This window comes from Echeneis naucrates, chromosome 8 (genome assembly GCF_900963305.1).
Source record: "Echeneis naucrates chromosome 8, fEcheNa1.1, whole genome shotgun sequence".
Lineage (NCBI taxonomy): Eukaryota > Metazoa > Chordata > Actinopteri > Carangiformes > Echeneidae > Echeneis > Echeneis naucrates.
Window position 1 is genome coordinate 14953947 of NC_042518.1, and position 20520 is coordinate 14974466.

Consider the following 20520-nt stretch of genomic DNA (forward strand, 5'->3'; position numbering starts at 1 on the left):
TGATGTGATTACCGGAGGTCCCGGAAGTTGTATCAGACCTCACAGGAAACACCGACAGAGGAGACCCTTGCTATCTCCGGTCATTCACAACGGGGTTGTAAAGTTTGCGGAAAAAGCATCTACACAGTTGTATACACCATGGGTGCATGTTTTTTGAAGTACTGGTAGAAACATCCCGCCGCGGAATACTTTGAGCTGACGGAACCGTTTCCACACGGACCTCAGCAGCAGAGACACCAGCGTGCAGCATTGTGAACTGGACGCGGGAAACGTGAGCAATAGCAGAGAAGTAAAAGTGACGCGCTTCTAAATATTGGACATGGCGGACATCTTAACACTTGTATTTAAGACGCTCATGTGCCAGCAGGCCCCGAAGCAGGAGGCCACCGTCAGCCCGCTTACCGCCTGCAGCGCCGTGCTGGTCGGGGAGCAGAGTGTGAGCCGGTCGGTGCTGCTGCTGGCGGCCGTGACAGCCGCCTCTCACCTGGGCATCAGAGTGACGTTCTTCTCCCAGACACACATCCAGAGCCTCCCCCCGGCGCTGCACAGATGTGTCCCCAGCCTGAGCCCAGACAGTCTGAAGGTAGGACTCACTTTGCCCTCTGTCTCACATAAACCTCTTTAGGACTTTATAAAGCATACGCTTTGAATTCATTCAGCCTTAATAAATCATTTATTAATGCTTTACACGCGGCCAGAGAGAGAAAAAGAGATGGGGACATACACTTCAGTAGAAACATTGCTATGTCCTCTGAACTCATGTCTTTGTGGAGATATAACTAAAAACGGCAATATTTGTTGTTATTATTATTATTATTATTATTATTATTATTATTATTATTATTATTTAATGCTTTTATATTTCTGAAGAATGTGTTGGTGAAGCTTTTATTTATATATAGATATATATAGATGAAGTTAGTGAATAAAACATGATTAGAAGATAGTGAGTAGTGTCCAGCTCATCACTCCAGAGTCCCAAATAACCTTCGATGGCGTGTTTTTGCAACCCAAACAGCTTTAGTGTAGTGAGAGTCTGGAATCAGCACTACTTTACCCAGTTAACAATATAAACAACAAATCATCAGAATGATTGGTTGTTTTTCTCTCAGATGACTGACCATTTAATATTCATCCAGTTGACCATTTACTAATGAAAGATTGATTAATTGATAGAAACTTAATCAGCGGCTGTTTTTAATAAACAATTCATTGCAATTGTCATTATTTTTCCAACAAACATTTAATGTTTCCAGCTTCACAGATGAAGATAGTAAACTGGACAGACATTTTGACTAAACATTTGATGATGCCATCTTGGGGTCAGAGAAATAGGTCACTTCACTTCTACTACTTTATTGTTTACTTTTCTTCATTGGCTTGGACAAATATTTTCTAGTGAAAGAAGCAACAGCAGCCACCCCAGTGGGCAACCTGACCGCTACGGTCGTACAAAAAGATTGCTGGCCAACCTACACTCACTCAAATTTTGTCCATCAATTAAATTTCTTTTTTATGTTTTTGTTATCAAAGAAAATCAGGTTTTCCTATCCCAGGACAGTGGAAGAGCTTCTCCAGCAGGTGGCCAGCCTTCATGAGCCCAACAACACTTCTCCGATGCCTCCCTCACTGATCATAGTCGACAGGATGGAGGGCTTCCTTCATGGCTCTAGAGGTGGTAGCCTCAATGAATTTCACTCAGGAGAGCAGTCGTGTGCTGCCCACATATCTGCCCTTCTGTGTGACACAGCTGCTTTTCTTACACATGTCCTGGAGCAACGGTCCTCAGGCGCTGGGCCGTGCCGGGTCATTGTCTCTTTCCAGTCAGACATAGAAACTGGACAAGTTAGCGGGGCGTCCTCTGTCACAGATCCCTTTCTAGAGACTCTTGATCGCTATTTCCCAGTACGCTGCACTCTGGACCAAGACAGAGGATATGAAGCTGCAGCTGCTGGACTACAGGAGCTTTGGCACATTTACTTTTCTGGGAGCGGCATCACAGAAACCTTAAGTGCCAAAGACTCTGAAGACAGGCTGAATGAAGCCCAGGAGTGGCAGTTGTTGATTTTTCCTGATGGTTTAATGGAGTTTAAGCCAGTTTGAAAAAGTCCAAATCAGACTTAAGCAATGGGGATTTGACAGCAAGCCAATCTTTTGACTTATAGAGACATTTTTCTCAAGACAGATGCTAATTTTCAGCACCACTTGGCTTGTAATTCAACCAATTGTGTGTTTTGAGGAATGTTGTTCAGAATAACAGGATTTGTTCACTGTTGCATTTCTTCTTTCAAGCAAATCAGATCCCTCTTTTTTCCTTCATTTAATAGAGCTGTTCTTGTCTTTTACTTTGATTGCCATGGTTCCTTGAGTACATTGTAATGTATTCTGCTGTTCAAATGCTGGTATTATTTAACTGGACCAGAGTGAATGGAAATGTGAAACATTTAATGTTTAAATGGCATACAAATTTTCAGACATATGAATCCAAGTTTACACAATAAAAAAGGGATATAGACATATAGAGGTCAGTTATAAACTTAACAGTGTTTACCAACAAACACTGTGACCGCCACAATCCTGGAGCAATTAACATGATTGAGATAAGGAATTCAAGTGGCTTATATCACAGTTAAAGTATTTTACATATCAGAAAAAGTATAGAAAAACATCTTTTAAAAAACAAACACTATCATTGTTATGAGGAAATTCTTTTAATTAGTTGAAAATGAAAAAATATGGAAGACTATTACTATTATTTTAAGTAAAATCATATTTTTATATTTATCCTATAAAGGAGACATTCTCAGATCTAGTGTGACAAGGATTGCATCCTCTTAAATTATATGTTGTACAATAGTAAAATTTATATTTTATACATTTTTAATCTGGTTTGTGAAAAACTTTTATGTATGTAATGTATAGAAATGTAGTCATACAATTTAAGAGTTAATGTAATTTTGGTTAAAACATACATATTTGAAGAGAGAAAAGCAAACAACCACAAAAAAAAGATTGAAATCATTCAGTTTGGCTATTGTGGTGAGTTGAAATGTCATGTTGCGTAGATGGCATGTATACTTTGCTCTTTAGATGGCAGTAGTGACTAAAAAAATGTGACAGGAAGGAGAATGAACTAACAACTACAGTTACCTGCCTTCAACTGTCCTGCATAGCCTACAGTAATAATATTCTGTTTATGTGTTTGAGGAAAGCAACATTTCACTAATTTCATCATCGTGATAGAAGAGAAAAAGTAATGAAATTTACATATACAGTTAGGTTTGTCAGGAAATGATGCTGCTGAGCTCAAGTGAAAGCTGTGTATTTTTAATTTGAAGATATAAAGTAATACTTCAATTCTTTATTGTGAAATCAATTCCACAAAATAAACAAAGTAGCATTATTCTTATACCTTTTTAAATTATTTGAACCAAATATAAAATTTTTTAGGTTTTTAAAACAGGTTCAGAATTTAAAAAAAAAATAGCTGGGTGTTGACTATTGGGGGCTATTTTCCACTGTGGATCACCACCCATTAGGTGGTTTTAACAAGTATTTACAAAAATGGTTTGTCTCAAAATAAACCACGTCCACCATCATTATAATGGAGGGACAGGTCACAATGTAATGGTTGACTGACAGAGCTAACAGTATGACATTTTGTGGATGGACTGCAACTAAACCAAATTAATACATTCACCCCCCTAAGCCTAAACTGTAATAACTTTGTTCATACCTTAACTTTTAATCCAACATCATCATCAAGTCCAGTTTTAGTTTGTCCAGTAGTTGGAGTCATTCCCTCCAAAACAGGAAAAATTCTGGTGCCTGATAGACCTGGAAATTGCTTTAAATTTTCTGCCTCGTTTGACAAAATCGATGGAAAACAATGGAAACAATCGGCCAGTTCATTCAGCTTGGCTTTTGGTGAATTTATAAAACTATCCTGCCCTCCAGAATAGCATACTAAGAAACCAGCATACCACCCTTTACAATTAATATCAGTATTTGGCATTAACGACAGCTGCCATTTCCATGTAATAGCCTTGTCCTGTACAGATCAGAGATGATTTAGCTGAAGTAGAAATGATGTATGTACATCCAGTGGACTCAAGTGCTTCAGCTTACGCTTTACGATGAGTCAGCTCCTTTCTTTGCTCAGAGCCCAAATCCTTGATACAACTTCGTCAATAGCTTATATGAGGCTCTTCAGTTTTGGGTCTGTATCCAGAGCCCATTAACTTAGTTTGTCTCAAGTCTCAGTCCATGTGCAGCCTGTCCAGCTGAGCTCCTCCTCAGCAATCATCATGGACAAAGTGCTGCCTCGCCAGGAATGGTTTTTTGTGAGCAGGGAGCTCATTCTTATACTCGTTGGCATAGCTGACAACTTTGCCAATGTCATCTACTCTTCTCATGGGGCTGTAATCCATAGAGACCCCAGAGTCTGCCACGGCCATGTAGGTGTATCCGAGGCCTTTGGATGTCCATGAGTGTTTAGGATATTCAAAGCTGGACTGAGACGAAAGTCGACCTGAACCAGAGCTCTGCTGCACTGATCCCAAGTCAGAGTGGGATTCACCCAGCACTGTCTTTCTGGAGGCAAAAAGTACTTCAAGTGGTAAAGTCTCTTCGAGAGTATCATCAGGGTGCTCATCTTTGTTGTGGTTGTTGGTGCTGAGGGTGACATAGGTGTCTTGAGACTCCAGCAGAGATGACTGGGAGCAGGGCACGGGGTGCTGCTGAAGTGCCCGTAAACGGTCCATCAGCCACTGGTCATGTGGCGTGGCCCTCCATCCCTCTGTCAGTACTGCAGTGACCCTTTCAGAAGGCTCCCTCTCATTGAGCCCTTTCTTCACATCGTTGTCCTCCCCACCTTGTGCAGTCCAAGCCCTAGTAGAGGCCTTTGATGGCAGAGATGGCGAGGGCAGCGGGTGGCAAAGGCTGAGCTCGGAGAGTACCTCCAGAGAAGAAGGGTATTCCTCTGAGTAGAAGAGAGCTGGAGTCAACCACAGGCCTCCACTGGTCTGCCCTAACCACTCCTGTACAAGAAGAACATCATGAAAACCTTTGCTGTCACACCAAAAGCAATTATTGAACATCCTTATGTTAGCCTCCTGATGAGTTAAACGAAGAATGAACATGGTAAACATTTTATTTGTAAAACAGCATTCTTGTGTGTCATACTAATGTTAACCTGTAGCCACCATTGAGCTTGCTATAGACTGCTAGTCTTGTTCCTACCTGAAAGTCCCCACCATAGACTGTGAAAAGTCCTTGGAACTTGTTTTCAGGAGTTGGAATAGAAGGCCAGATCTTCTTTGTAAGAAAACTAAAAAAAAAAAAAAAAAAAAAAGCACACATACTGGGAATTCGATTCTCAATATTAGAACTTCTTGCAAAGCCATGAATGTTTATGGGGTTTGAAAAATAGTGCTATGACCAACCTGCGCTGGGACAGGAGCATTGTGAGAGACAGCACAATGAAGATGAAAGAGATGATCAGAGTCAAGGAGATGATGAGGGGATCAAATTCTGGAGGAGGAATAGATTGATCCCAAATCATTAACACTGGGAACAAACTCGGCAGAACAAATGAAACCAATCCACACTTTGTAAAAGTGAAGATATTCCCTTTCCAGGGACTCTTCTGCTGCCCTGGGACATTTGTGTATTGTGTGTGAGAATGGGGGAAAAAAAAGAAAACTCACCTGCAGGCAGTGTTTCTATCAACACTGGGTCACTCCAGGCACTCCAAAAGCCATTGTAGCTAATCCCATCCAGTTTCACACGGACTTGGACCTTGTACTTCGTACCTGGTTCCAGACCTGTCAGGATCAACTCTGAAGTAGCTCTTGCCACCTCAACCTGGAAAACAGTCACGGACCCATCAGTGAAGTCCTCGTGGAGCGCTGCATGTGACCTGCTGCTCAGCTTTCAGCTCCAAACGTACCAGGGAGGTCACTGAAACACCTACCTGCTCCACGGGGCTGTCCGGCATGGCGTAGCTGACCTCGTACATCATGCTGTCATCCATGTACTTGAGAGGAGGAGGCACCCAGCTGACCTTCAGCTGGCCTTGCTCGCCCCTGGTGCTCACTGTCACATTAACAAGGGGGTCAAGAAGAACTGCAATACAGATTGACAGGAGGAAGCTTGTTAGGGAGGATTACTCACTGCAGCATAACCTTTATGTCACATACTTGCTTGACAAGTGTGCAGACATAACAGTGTTGTTTAAAAGGCACTCGGGAGCAGAAGAAAACAACTGACACATGATCGCCTCTGAAGTTGATATGGTGCTAATGTTGACCTTGTTGGCTGTAAATCCAGTATTCACTTGCTTTTTCTTATCAAACTCCTGTGAATCTGAGGCTGCTGTTTCATGTTTTCACACCTAATGTATAGTTGCTTTTATTTGTTTCTTACAGCTTTTTCATGGAAAAGGGCAGCTGCCAAAATGATGTTATGCTGTGGGCCTGAAAATTTAAACAGTGAGCAGAAACAGCTGTTGGGAACCTCAACTTAAGGTTTCAAGTTTTTCAATTTACCTCTACACACACCAGCTTTCCTATGCTCTTAGTCATGTGATCAACTGTCGATTAAAATAATTGCGACTATAGCAACATTGAGCTTTGAGAAAATTTAGAAACAAAGAAAGATTAATCTCCTCTGTCATTCCCACACAAAATGCCAATTGCGTTCTACTAATGGGAGTAAAATAACTTACGGAGAAGCTCGATGAGGAGGCTGCGATTGTGGATCAGCATCCCCTCCCGATACACTTGGACGTCCATTTGGACAAACATCTGGGTTTGGTTCAGATGACAGAAGAACAGCCTTTTCCCACCTGCTGCAGGGAGGACTCTCAGTGGACACCTGCTACTGTTTTCTTTCCTGCTCAGGAGAGAGGGAGACAGAAGCTCAGTGGGTTCCCACTAAAGCTAAAAACCACCGTGACCTGGTGCTGAGTGCTCCTATTTTTTATGCATCTCGATCAATATTTTGGCCTTTTTTTATATCAGACTTGTGGAGCAGTCTGTTGGTTGTAATAGGAAAAAAAAAAGTATGTGGCCATTTTGGACACATTGTGCCTTGTTATTTTACTGAAGGACTTACTGATAGCTGTACATGAAGGAGTACTGATCCACAGAGCCAGCTGTTTCCTCATCTTCCTCCCAGAAACATGTTAAGTCCTTCCTGCCTTCAGCAAAGCATTTGGGGTCCTTTGGCTCTTGCTTTAGCATCATAGATACTATGGGAGACATTACCAAGTAGGGGGCATGTGAGCCAGCAGATGGTGATGATGATATGATCAGTCAAAACCTTTTCTGAGTCACCAAAATCATAAGGGCCTAGTTGTTGTTTTTTAATCGTACGACCAACACCTCTACTTGTCCTGACTAATTGTTGTTGCCTTACCTTTCTTTTCGAAGTGTCGCTCAGACTGGACGGTGGAAGCGGTTGGCATGGCGCTGAGCACCAAGAAAAGTGCCAACACTCGGCTCAGATAATCACATGTCATCCTTTTGTCTTCTCTGGGAACTGGAAAAACTGCGGCCTTCCGTTGTCCACCTGCATCCCTGGAGGATACTACCTCGCCACGACCTGATCCGGATCTGCTGGGGGGGGGGGGGGGCGTGTTGTTTCTCCAGATACTACGGATAGCGCAGTGCAGTTGTGCGCCTGCTGGTGAGTGATAAGGTGTTTTGGACTGAGCTGTTTACGTTCTCCCAAAGTCACTGGAGGAGAGGAGGGGCAAGACGTACAAAACATTTCACTCCCCCGACGAGCCAACCTGACCAGAACCGTGCGTAAAAGCGCACAGAGAGCGAGAAAGAGCGCGATAGATATTATTATTATTAATTATGTCCATTCTAAATGGATTGATCTAATCATTTAGAATGATTGGCTCAGGGCCGGTGTAATCCCTGCATGTGTCCAAGTGGCCGTGCAGTACGAATACACCTAATACACCAAAACGGTTTCTTATCAACTTTTTGCACCCGCATGTTTTCTCTGTTTAAACAGCATTATCAGAGCTGCAGACAGTCCAGTTTCTGCACCCATGATAAGTGGCCTGGGTGCGTAGCGGCCCATCCCCGTTCGTTTGAATGCCATTTAGCGCTTCTTTGCAGCACTCGGAGTAGGTGACGCTCTGATCCCATCGCGAAATGGGTGCTGATGTAATTAAAAACCTACATTCAATCACATGACTTTGACGACGATGATGATGATGATGATGACAGGCTGGACCCATCTGAGTTAAATACACTTCACAGTAGGCTTTTTCAGTAGCAGAGTATCGGTTAGGTCCTCCAGAGGCCCACACAGGGAAGGTAGGTTCATTCTGACTGTGCAGGAAGAGAAGGATGAGGAAACCTGCATTGTACTCTGGCAGAGTGCGGTTTCTCTGGTTCTTCAGATAAAACAGGAAAAAAGCCCTGACCTGATGGTTTGGGGTCAGTTTAGGATGGATGGTCATAAATTACATTTAAGATGCTGCTGTCACCACAAAGACTGAATGAACAGAGATAAGATAAGATGGCACTTTACTTCAACTGAAATCAATTATTAGTAACTACACTCTCCCCTTTTCAATGAATATATTCTCTATTTTCATTTACACATTTCAACATGTTTGATTTACTTGTTTATTAGATGCAATTTTTCCACAATGGTTCCATCCAGCATATCCAGAACATACAGTGATCTGATCTAATTAAAAAAAAAAACAAAAAAAAAAAAAAAACAGTCAGAAACATAGAGACCAGAAACACAAAAGAAAGAACAGATACCAGACTAACTGTAGATGCTACAAACCTATGTCTTCAGCATCAGTCAGTAGAACATAGATCCAGCAGATTAGGACAGTTGTGCCAGGTACAACCGAAGCACTTTTCCAGTGTGCACAATCAGCAGCCAATGTGGTGAAAGTCACATTTGATACTGCTCCGATGCTTCCATAAATAGACTGCAATACAACACGGTGCTTTTACACAAATATTGTTACACAAAAGTAGTGTTATGATTCAGCGCCAGCCTGCTTATGTGAAACACCTGCATCCAATTGCAGATGAGGTAACAGCCACCATCTGTGAAACTGGTCCCTCTCCAGCAACACACACTGGCAGGGAGATAACTGTCCGCAGGCTAACACAATGGGAGGGAGTGGACTGGCCACTCATTGTAACCCCCCCCCAGCCCATCCCACGTCTGTGCAGCGTGACAATGAGCTTTGGCATGGCAACGTGAGGCTGCTATCACGGTGTAGAAGTTGTGGTTGATACTAACTGACAGTCAGTAGTCAGCATGTGGAATGACACAGCTAATGACAATTAATGGACCAAGGCAAAACAGAGGTCCTTCTCTAGATTTTTCCCTTTCCAGAAATTTTAAATCTCCTCAATCCAAACTCGCACAATAATAAATGATTTCAATAACAATAACAATATAAGTGATTAGCTGCACCATTTAACAAGTGGCAAATGTACGATGGAGAGAAAAAAAAACATGGCTTTATTCATTTTAACCAAGCAATGATTTTACAGTCATGGGATATAAAGTGACAGAATCCTCAAAGTAACATTTTGGACAAGCACTTTGCTTTTCCTGGTTGTGGCCACAGCAAAATTGAGGCATGAACCTATCAGAGATCCCCGTTCCTCACAAACACCTTGCTTGCATTTGCACAAAATGGTTATGCCAGTAAGAAACAAAAGAGAAATCACTGCTTTGTAAATACTTATAAAATACTTATAAAACATAATATTTTGCTATTCCATCCGTTTTGCCGTGTTAGGAGTTAGGAGAACTATATGAATGGTTGTGTGTTTAATTACAAAAGCATGCATGTGTGAGAAAGAAAGTGCTGAAGAAAGAGTGGGGAGCAAGGGCAAGCTACCAGACAGGTCATGTGACAAACATGCTGCGCTTGTCATAAGTGTTATACGACTTCCTCATGCAAGCAAGTGAACACTGTGCAGGGGACAGAGCCAACGTTTCACATTTACAATCAACCACAAGCTGAGACAAAGAGGCAAAGAGCAGCGTGAGGGTGGCATTAGGATTCAAAATATAAAGTGATTTTTTTTTTTTTTTTTCATTATCAAGATGATTTCAACATAAGAGGTGGATGAGGACACCATCATTCAGAATATCACAGCATAGAATTCATCTGGGTTATTATTTCAAGACTTGAGTGAATTCATATTTTATTTACTATTTATTTAACGTTTAATAAACAAAATGTTTTTAAGAAACATTTCATCATTTTGGGAATGAGATGAACAACAACTGTTTTACGCCAGTATGGTACATATGAAACAATAGTGAGCAGATGGAAACAGAGGGTTGGCATGGCTCAGTCCAAAGTTAACTAAATGCTAAAATGATGTGTCATTGGATTTGCCAAAGAAAAAAAAAGAAAGAAAGAAAGACAAAAAGCAAATGCTAAGGTATTACCTCTAGTTTCACATGCAATATGCAGAAATTAGATTGGTGTTAAACTTCTCATCATCAAGTCTCGATAAAGTGAATAATCATTTCCCAAAATGTAAATTTTTAAGATTTGCAACGCCCAGTAGGACTTTGATAAAGATCTGACTTGATCAGTTCCAGTCATGCTCCTCTCCTTCAGTCTTTTATGACGCATAAAACATTTGTCTGAAATTAGGGGCAAGAAAAGACCTTTGGTTTCAGGTCAGGAAATAAATGTTATCATCATTGTAAAACTGAGTTAGGCTGAATGGAAAGTGAAAGGTAAGCACATGATATGCATACATCTCCCACAAAATTACCCATACACGGTCTGTGACGCCATCATTCTTAACACTACTGGCTTCAATCTGTCTGCACAAATATCTGACAAGTATTTTAAATGCAGTAAGTTCATAATGCTAAGTGTTCAAGGCGGTTAACAGACAGAGCGTGGGCCAGGTTTTGTTGAACTATCAGCTCATCACAGACCTGATGGGCCCACAGAGATAGAGAGAGGCAGATTGGACCTCTGTGAGGGAAAAGACAGAAGGCCAGGCATGGGGAGCAGAGAGGGGGTCTGACAGCACTGTAGACCATTATCTCAGCTAACTGTACTTTGGTTTGTCCTGTGATGAGCAGACAAGGCAGAGCTGGCAGTGGATGGAGTGAAGAGAGAGGAAGAGGTGTGGCACTTTTCATGGTTCAAGCACAGAAGAAGAGAAAGAGTTGATCTTCTTCACACAGGACTGTCAGTGTGTGTGTGTGTGTGTGTGTGTGGTAAGAGGAGAGATTTAGCAAGCACAACCCCCTTGGTTTTCTGCTTGCGAGTCTTTAAGGCCCTGGCTCCTATGATTAGATACGAGGTTGACATCTCCTTCCATGCTCTCGTTCATCTTGTCACAGATGATGTCCACTAGGCGCTCAAACACTTGCTTCACATTGATGTTGTCCTTTGCGCTGGTCTCGAAGAACTGGAAACCTTAGAGCAGGCAGGAGCACAGAGGTGGTTTAATGCTATTTCGGTTAATTTACTGTGGACAAACAGACACGTTGAAAAATACATGAACACAATAAAAACAACAGATAATTCTGTGAGTTTTTACCAAGCTCCTCAGCCAATCGCTGGCCATCCTCTGTGGGTATAAGCCTGTCATCCTCCAGGTCACACTTGTTCCCCACAAGGATCACCTGAGCATTGTCCCATGAGTAGGTCTTGATCTGTGTCGCCCTGCAACACAGACACAGAGGTGTACGGTTTATATTGCTTTCGATGATGATGAATGAACGGGGCAATCGTTAAAAAAAATTTGTATTGAAGACTTGAAACTAAAGGCTGTGAGCATATTTACTGAAGTAATACATCAAGTGAGAAGTAGGATCATTTTCTCATTGTCTTCAATACTATAGGACTTTTTACTAATGAATTCATTTAAATTAAAATTTTTATTTATTTATTTTTACAACCAGTGGCATCACCTCCTGATTGTCATTATTTAGAATATAGATTTAATGGTCTTCGGCATCGTCTTTACGTCTCAGCCCTGGAGTCAGTGTTGATTTTTATATACAGTCTAAGTGCCATGATCATAAAATACTGGTGGAAAAAGTCTAGAAATAAATTATCCATGTAGATGAGAGGCCAAAGAATCAATTCATGTGCCAGCCCTACATAACTGAACACACAGTGGGCCTATCCAGATGAGAAGATAATTACCTTTTTGAGATATCCTAAATAAGAATCACAGTGAGTTCTCAAACATAAACTGTCGATGTTGATGTGGACAGATCAAACTTTTTAAAGAGGACAACTCACCAGTCCTGCACTGCATTGAACGAGTCCTGGTTAGTGATATCATACATGAGCAGGAAGCCCATGGCTCCTCTGTAGTAGGCCGTGGTGATGGTACGGTAGCGCTCTTGCCCTGCTGTATCCTGCATTCACACACACACACACACACACACACACACACACACACTTTATACACTTTATACAATATTCCAATATCTTATATAATGAAACAAACAAATAATCCCCATATGGTCATTCATACATGATTTGTGGAGCAATAACTTACCACAAGGGGGGAGTATTGCTTTAGCTTTGGACTATTTCTGCAACTCAGAACATGTCAGGCAAAGCCATCATTTAGGTTCTTCCAGTTATAGGGAACTCCAATGCTCCAAGTGTCATTCAGAGACATCTTTGCATCAGACTAAACTACAGAGTGGTTATATTACCTAAGCTAATGCTATTATGATTAAAAAGTTAGTAAGGATTTCAAGAGTAGTCAAAAGCATTGACAGATTTATCTCAAGTTTTATGTCCGGTTTCATTTGTAATGGGCCGAAAACATAAAAACATAGATCCTGGACACTGTGTAGTGTATAGGGATTATTTCTGACAACATAGAGCAGGTGGCTTCACTGCCACGTCAAAGTACCACTTGCTCCTCTCTACACAGTCCAGGAGAAGATGGCATTCAGATGAGTTCCTGCCACAGTCATTTCTCATCAAATGGGATTTCTGGGTTGCATCATGTAACGAGCCAGCAAGTCGAAACACACAGATAACAAAAGGTGTGGCCACAGTTTGTTCTTGAACCCCGCCCCTGATCCAAATGTAGGCTGTGTGCGATGTCAAAGTCAGCCGCTCAAGACAGTGCAGAAGATGCTCAAAACAGAAAGATCAAACAGGTAGTCTGAGTCCTTCATCTGCATTGTGTTTCTGTGTTTGGCTGATGTTTCACTCACAGTGAAGAGGAGGAGGAGGAGTGAGTTGCCCGGGTAACCAGAGGCCATTGAAGGTTATGAATGTTCCATTACAGCCTGGACTGCTCTGGGTGGTCAGCCTAAACGATCCATCTCACTTTACAAAATGGACAAGACAGAGGCAGTGTGCTCCAGAGCACCTTTTATCAGAGAAAAAGAAATTGCTCAGCCTCTGTGTGCGCGTGCGTGTATATATATTATTTGTTCCAATGCCACTGTCAGACTCTGCTTTTTGTCTTTGTTGGCTTTGTTTAAGTGTGAAATATTCCAGGTCCATCTTTATCTCATCCGTGCAGAGATGATCAAATATTTAGCAGTGTAATGGGACATCTAACCAAATAGAATGTCTCCAGGGCTGCTATAATCAATCCAGCCAGTAAACAAAAGCTGCTCCCTCATGTGTATATGTATGGTGATGGACGTGGAGGGGTTTAAATTAGGATCAGGCCCCTGCACGGTCACACAGTCTGACGTCACTGGAACCATGAGCACTAAACATGTGTCACCTGTATTTAAGATAGCTGCTAACACAAAGCAGGAAGAGAGAGACACACGCACACACACAGGATATGAGCCCGTGCCATACACTGCCTGTGTAGATGTCTTTATGTGAAGTGTGTTAAAGGTGTGTTTGTTTGATCAGGACATATTTCCACCCAACAAAAGCAATGGAGGTAAACAATATGTGTACATAGAGTGAACACATTGCACATATGCTCTATGCATCATTCGCTGTATAAGGGCCATGTGGTTTGTTATCAGGCTAGCCTGTTTCCATGACACAAAAAGGGAGGCTCGCAGCTGGAATGGGATCATCAGCTATACTCCTTGTCTGAAGACCAGGTCAAATCTCTCACTTGGCTAACTTGGTTTTAACCGCCAGGACATGCCCACTGTTCCCACACCCTTTAAATACACTTCTGCAGTAGCACTGCAGTATATCTTCATTATGTCTCTGTCAGACGCTGATAGGGAACTTCCTCTATTTCCTGGCCTAAGGAAATACCAGGTCTCTTTGTAGTCCAACAGAACTATGAGTAGGTGAGTCAAGAGCAGGCACACACGGTGTGCCCACCCTCTGAAAGCCCTGATGAATCACACACATTACACAGTGATTACAGTACACCACTAACGCTGAGGTCATCTAATGGAGACACATGTTTGGTCAGGTAAGTGAGTGTGTGTTTTGGTGTGGGCTTCTCTGCTGCTGATTCATCTCGATCACCGTTTGTGTATCACACAGTGGCTCGCACATTGTTGGTTCAAATGAATCATCTGTTTGAGTGGACTTAATATGTAGTGGTAGGATGTGAGTGCATTGGTGGAGAATTAAGGCTCCACCTTTTGATGCTGCAACGAACACCTGCGGACAGTTTGTAATTGAGTCTGTCACAAGTATTGATTTGGTTCAATCTAAATCCGTCTTGAGCCACATCTAAACAGCTGCTGCTCCTTATAGTGTCCTGGTACTCGACCCTAAACCTCGGCAAAGCTGATGTTTCAAAGATCCTCTCTTGTAGAAAGCAACACTTCAATGTCAATCTTACAGGCAATACAATGTATTGCAGGTAATTACCATAGTAACACTGTGAATCGATTTAAAGGTTCAATCGAGTGCAGTAACTTTGTGATGTCACAACAAACACAGACCCACCAGACAAGCTGTGAAGCAACTGTGTTCTCTGTCATTGATAAACACTGCAAATAAAACACTGGAAAAATGTGTCTGTGCTTTTTCACTACACTCCCTCCCTTTGGTTTTTTTTTGTTTTGTTTTTTTTTTTTTAACAGCAGGCATAATAGTAAATAAGTCCCAAAGCCAGAGCTGAGACAAACCTGTAATTTGTGACGTTCCATTTTAATAATCAATAATAATGGTGATGATTTAACGCTGACTGCCAATCAGCATTCGCTATGCTTGTGTAGTTGCCATTTGAATGGTTGTATGGCTGTTACTGTGCTAATTCATGCCTGCTTCTGTCTTCAAAGTTGCTTTTAGCCAAAAAAAAGGAAGAAAATATTCCAAAACGCACCGTGGACTAGCTGCACAGGACCAAACAAGACAGAAACAATTAGTGACTTGAAAACACAATGGATCATTTAACAGCTGAAGAGCACAGTGTTTCCCTCAGGAGTTAATGCACACAGAACACACAGATAAAATAAGTGTGAGTATTAGAGCCAGTTTCATTAGCTAATGAAGATCTGATGCAAGACCGGTTCTCACTGTCTCTTGCATAGAACATTAACACTTCGTAGGCCCACCTCAAATGCTTTTTACAAAGAGAAATTAGAGAACACTTTTCACTTCATCAAATAGAATCAATCATCCATTGATCTCTGTGTGCTTTGTGGAATCAAATAGAAACCAAACTCTAGAAACCTGCTGCAGACAACTTTGCTCCTTTACTCAGGCTAGGGTGTCTTGTGTTACATGTATGTCATCACACGACAGAGCCAGATATGAGCAAAGAAAACCATGAGGAAGTCGTGCTTTTTACACTTGCACAATTAAGCGGCCGAACTTACACAATGGCCAAACCTACAGTCCAGGCTGAGACTATTTGAAGGTCTTGTGCTGAGTCCTCTATCAGATGAAGCACTGACTGAAAGGGATGTCCTGGTGCCGACAATTATTCCACATGGCCTTTATTTGCCTTCTCTCTACTGCACCGTTCCTCTTTAAGAGCTAAAGCAAAGTGCCTGAAGCATCCACTTTCTTGAACAACACCACATTAAAATTCACACAGGGTTGTAGAGCAGACATAGACAGAGACAGTAAATAATCAACAGAAACTGTGGCTGCAGTTTGGCAGTAAGAAAAAGCTGTTGTTTTTGATTTTACAAAAGACACTTTAGGGAACCGCAACGCGTCACATCTTAAATCCACTCACCCAGATCTGCAGCTTGATCCTCTTGTCATTGCGGAAGACAGTTTTGACCTTGAAGTCGATGCCCACGGTGCTAACGAAGGCAGAGGTGAAGGAGTCGTCAGCGTAGCGGAACAGGAAGGAGGTTTTTCCCACGCTGCTGTTGCCGATGATCAGCAGTTTGAACATGTAATCAAAGTTCTGGTCGGCAGCATCCTTCTGAGAGGGCTGCTGCTGGAGCCGCGAGTCATTTGATGCCATCTGGAGAGCGACAAGTGGAGAAAATGCCAGATAGAATAAATAAGGGCTCAACCAATCCGGACTCAAAAGTCCACTAACTATCTGCGGAAGCTTTACACAGCATCTCACAGCACCTTCATATAACCTCAATAGTAAGTTTCAGTGAGGTGATGCCTATTATTTGTATGCATGGCATGTAGATACAAGCCAAACATTTAGCTCCCCTCCAGCATGATGGGTAGAGAAAGGCCAAAGAGCCACTGGTTACTAAGTGTCTCACTCAGGGCTGCATGATGTGCCAAATGTCTGCTGTGAGGAAACTGAATTACCACCATGCACATAAAAGTGTTATATCCGGTAAAAAGGTGGCATAGGTAAGAAATGGTTATATTAGCGGCCTTTAGTTCCAACAGTCTCATCAAACTGCAACATGAAACAATCACGTTCTATGTGGATTAGCTGCACTTTATGGGATTCCCATGACCCTGGATGATGAGTTGATTCCATCTCATGGATGATGTATGAAACACTATATAATTTTTAAGATAAACATAAAGATAGTACTCTTGGGAGTGGTGCAAGTTTTTTATGGCGCAGTTTTGTTTTTTCATTTTACAGCCTGTTAATGTAAACTGTATGTCCTGATGTGTCTGGCCAGGTGTGGTGTAAAACCTTACATATTCAGTTAGCAGTGACAGGAAAGAGAGAAGAAGCAAATCCACACTGTAGAAACTGCAACATACTTTTTTTTTTTTTTTTTAATATTTCAAGATCAGCAGCTAATTTGTTATCATTAAGCCAGCACTGGTGTGATTATGAAATTATAGGTTTATCTGATGAACAGTTATAAATTGAAACATGCAGCAGATGTTTCATTTGGAGTCATGTTTATGAAGAGTCTAAGACATCATCGTTTTAGGCTGTGCTTTAGTTTCCACCAGCTTCTGAGGAAGATCTCTTTCTCCTTAACTGCTAAATGTTTTAAACTCTTTTGTGCTACAATCTAAAATTAAAAAACTTCAAAGCGGTAACAGTAAACTAAAACAATGTCCAGTGATTATATAGACACATTGATTACAGCAGCTTTCCAGCAATTTCTTTAATTTGACAGAAAGAGGAAAGACATAAGAGATGATGAGAGAGGAACATGGAGAAATGCTACCTAGCCTGATGTTATGATCAGTGTTTGGCTCACTGATCCCATATGGAACAAGGGTCTACTGATTAATAATGTCATGGCTCTCACCCATTTATCAAACTGTTTCAGATACAGAATCAATCAGTCAGTACAAGCTTGGCTTGATGTTGGTGAAATCCAACTCTAATCTATTAAAAGGTTTTTAATCGAGATGAGAAAAGGTAGCTCTGAGTTGAGGTTTAGAGCTGCTCACAAATTATGGGAAGCTGTTCTCTCTGCTTCACTTTAAGTATCCATCTTATCTGTCCTGGGGACAGGTATGAGATTACATGCTATCAAGCCTTTTAGTGTCAGTCATCCAAACAGTGGGAGGAGAGAGGACAGACACATAGCTTTGGGTGTGAAAAGGAGAGCAGAGAGCTGTCCATGTTTATCCCTCTAAACACACACACACCTGATCAATCTGTGCAGCTCTGCCCTCCCTCTCTCTGCTGAGACTCATCTCCGTGGAGATGGGACTTGGACTCAGCTGCCAGCAAGACCCATTAGTGGTGAAGGCAGTCAGTTCTCTCAGTTTTTAACTAGGCAGATGAAGGTTTCCACAGCAGGACGGGGTGGGGTGGAGGAGAGGAGGATTATTGAGAAATTAGAGAAGCTTGGTTGTATAATTTACTGTGTATTTTCATGTTTACATTCACCTTAGTTAAGTTAAGGTGCTAGTGTGTGATAACCCCTGCTCCCCAGCTGTACAGTGATAGGGTGGTTATATATATATAAATAAATAAATAAATAAATGTGTGTGTGTTGTGATGACAACGCAGTAAGACACTTGTTGAAAACCGAACAATGATGAAAACCTTTAAAACTCCCAACCCAGCAGCTGCCAGCTGCAGGCTTTGTGCGATGAGTGGTGTCGCAATGAAACTCCAGGTTACAGACATTGGGAAAATAACACAACACTCTTTCACAACTTAATATTACCACTGAACGTGAAGCCTAGTGCATACACTACAATCACAATACCACCCACAAAACTGTTCTCTGGCGTTACATAAAAACCCAGATTCAAATGGAAACTTTCAGGTCTATTAATCTTTCCAAACTGGTTGAATTGGCTGCGAAATCCAAAGTCACATGATGCCTGTGTTCCATTTGGGCTCCGAGGTACATCTTAGTGCACATATAGATCTCATAGTGTGGACCCACCCACAAAAAAAGTAATTTTTTTCCCCCGTCAGATTAGCTTTAAGGCTGAAATAAAGCCAGTCACATGCCTTCATGTTTACTGTGCGGCTCAGGATGTCTGCAGGCAAACTGGCCTTGTTTAGTGAGAGGAACATTTACCAAATTATCTTCCACTCTCTCTGAATGGTACAGAGCCTCGTAGCTTCATTCTGTGGTGTCAGCTTCTCTCACAGTATGTAAATTCCTGAAAAAGGCACGAGATATATTCAAATATTCAAATCAGCACAACTGACTCTACTAATAATGCTGGGCGGCCCATTCAAACATCTCAGTCTAACAAACAAAACAGCCTGGACAGATCAGACTGTGACTGATAAGGAAGCCTGCAGAGCGGAGGAGCTCCTTTATGACACCCAGGAGCACCATTATCTCCTCTAAAACAAATACAGGCCATAGTGGTGAGCGGGTTTGATGCCGGCCAGCTGGCACTGTTTGCTGAGCCAGGAGCTGCAGGTCTGCCTGACCCACAGGAGACGACCGGCATTGATTGGCGGGCAGCTGTCAGGCTGTTGCTTTTGTTTTTGTTTGTTTGTGTGTTTGTTTGTTTGCTGTTTTCATATTCGATGCCAAAAAAACACATGTTTTAGCAGTGGGACGAAGAGGAGCAGATTCCGATTCAGAAAACTTTATTTGCCTCCAGCAGTTCATCTGTAGATTGTCCATATTTATCCACACACACAGATAATACCCCAGTTAAAGGAAACATATTAGGGCAGTAGAAGGGGGCAGCTTACAACACAACCATGAAGATACACCTGCGAGAACAGCTGTGATGGACCCGGGCTGACGGTGTCCATGAACAGAAAGGAAATGTGGGCCAGGAAAAGCAACTAACAAAACCAAAACAAACACTGCATTCAAACTTGGAGTAACTTACCTCCTTGCGGAAGAGAGCAAACGTCCCACTCGGTTCCCTTTTGACTCTGGGATCTTCCGTCCGACACCGAGATGGCCGCGAAACGGTGCTGAGCTGGAATATCCTTCCTGCTCCGGCAGCAGCAGCAGCAGCAGCCGACGGGCTTTCCTTCCTCTGCAGCTCCTCCTGCCTGTTTGGGCAGTCCGGACTGGAACGGCTCCCTGATCCGGTAAAGGTGTGTCGGTGCAGACTGAGGCCGGAGCTTCCCCTACACTGAGTAAAGCTTTCTCTAGTTAAAGCTCCCCCTATCACTGAGTAAAGCTTTCTGTAGTTAAAGCTCCCCCTACACTGAGTAAAGCTTTCTCTAGTTAAAGCCCCCCCCCCATCACAGAGTAAAGCTTTCTCTAGTTAAAGCTCCCCCTACACTGAGTAAAGCTTTCTCTAGTTAAAGCTCCCCCTACACTGAGTAAAGCTTTCTCTAGTTAAAGCTCCCCCTATCACTGAGTAAAGCTTTCTGTAGTTAAAGCTCCCCCCCCCATCACAGAGTAAAGCTTTCTCTAGTTAAAGCTCCCCCTACACTGAGTAAAGCTTTCTCTAGTTAAAGCTCCCCCCCCATCACAGAGTAAAGCTTTCTCTAGTTAAAGCTCCCCCCCCATCACAGAGTAAAGCTTTCTCTAGTTAAAGCTCCCCCTACACAGAGTAAAGCTTTCTCTAGTTAAAGCCCCCCCCCCCATCACAGAGTAAAGCTTTCTCTAGTTAAAGCCCCCCCCCCCATCACAGAGTAAAGCTTTCTCTAGTTAAAGCTCCCCCTACACAGAGTAAAGCCTTCTCTAGTTAAAGCCCCCCCCCCATCACAGAGTAAAGCTTTCTCTAGTTAAAGCCCCCCCCATCACAGAGTAAAGCTTTCTCTAGTTAAAGCTCCCCCC

General features: G+C 42.3%; 3 protein-coding genes across 4 annotated transcripts; 1 reads left to right on the forward strand and 2 right to left on the reverse strand.

Annotated features, from left to right (window-relative positions):
- Positions 1 to 130: 130 nt before the first annotated feature.
- swsap1 (SWIM-type zinc finger 7 associated protein 1) lies at positions 131 to 3528 on the forward strand. The gene is made up of 2 exons (XM_029508323.1): positions 131 to 583; positions 1534 to 3528. The coding sequence occupies exons 1-2, from the start codon at positions 320 to 322 to the stop codon at positions 2101 to 2103; spliced, it is 834 nt and encodes a 277-aa protein (XP_029364183.1). The 5' UTR covers positions 131 to 319; the 3' UTR covers positions 2104 to 3528.
- epor (erythropoietin receptor) lies at positions 2413 to 7660 on the reverse strand. The gene is made up of 8 exons (XM_029508308.1): positions 7420 to 7660; positions 7117 to 7252; positions 6728 to 6894; positions 5975 to 6126; positions 5709 to 5865; positions 5445 to 5532; positions 5242 to 5329; positions 2413 to 5039 (listed from the first exon to the last, which is right to left on the reverse strand). Exons 1-8 carry the CDS (start codon positions 7520 to 7522, stop codon positions 4296 to 4298), a joined length of 1635 nt encoding a protein of 544 aa, XP_029364168.1. The 5' UTR covers positions 7523 to 7660; the 3' UTR covers positions 2413 to 4295.
- A 1828-nt stretch (positions 7661 to 9488) lies between these two features.
- On the reverse strand, positions 9489 to 19988 carry rab3db (RAB3D, member RAS oncogene family, b). Of its 2 annotated transcripts, XM_029508326.1 has the most exons (6): positions 19616 to 19988; positions 17948 to 18074; positions 16140 to 16376; positions 12290 to 12408; positions 11580 to 11704; positions 9489 to 11455 (listed from the first exon to the last, which is right to left on the reverse strand). In XM_029508326.1, exons 2-6 carry the CDS (start codon positions 17993 to 17995, stop codon positions 11268 to 11270), a joined length of 717 nt encoding a protein of 238 aa, XP_029364186.1. In that variant the 5' UTR covers positions 17996 to 18074; positions 19616 to 19988; the 3' UTR covers positions 9489 to 11267. The 2 variants fall into 2 exon arrangements, with proteins under 2 accessions (XP_029364186.1, XP_029364187.1); XM_029508327.1 differs by lacking the exon at positions 17948 to 18074 and having other exon boundaries at positions 19616 to 19983.
- Between the last annotated feature and the right edge of the window lie 532 nt (positions 19989 to 20520).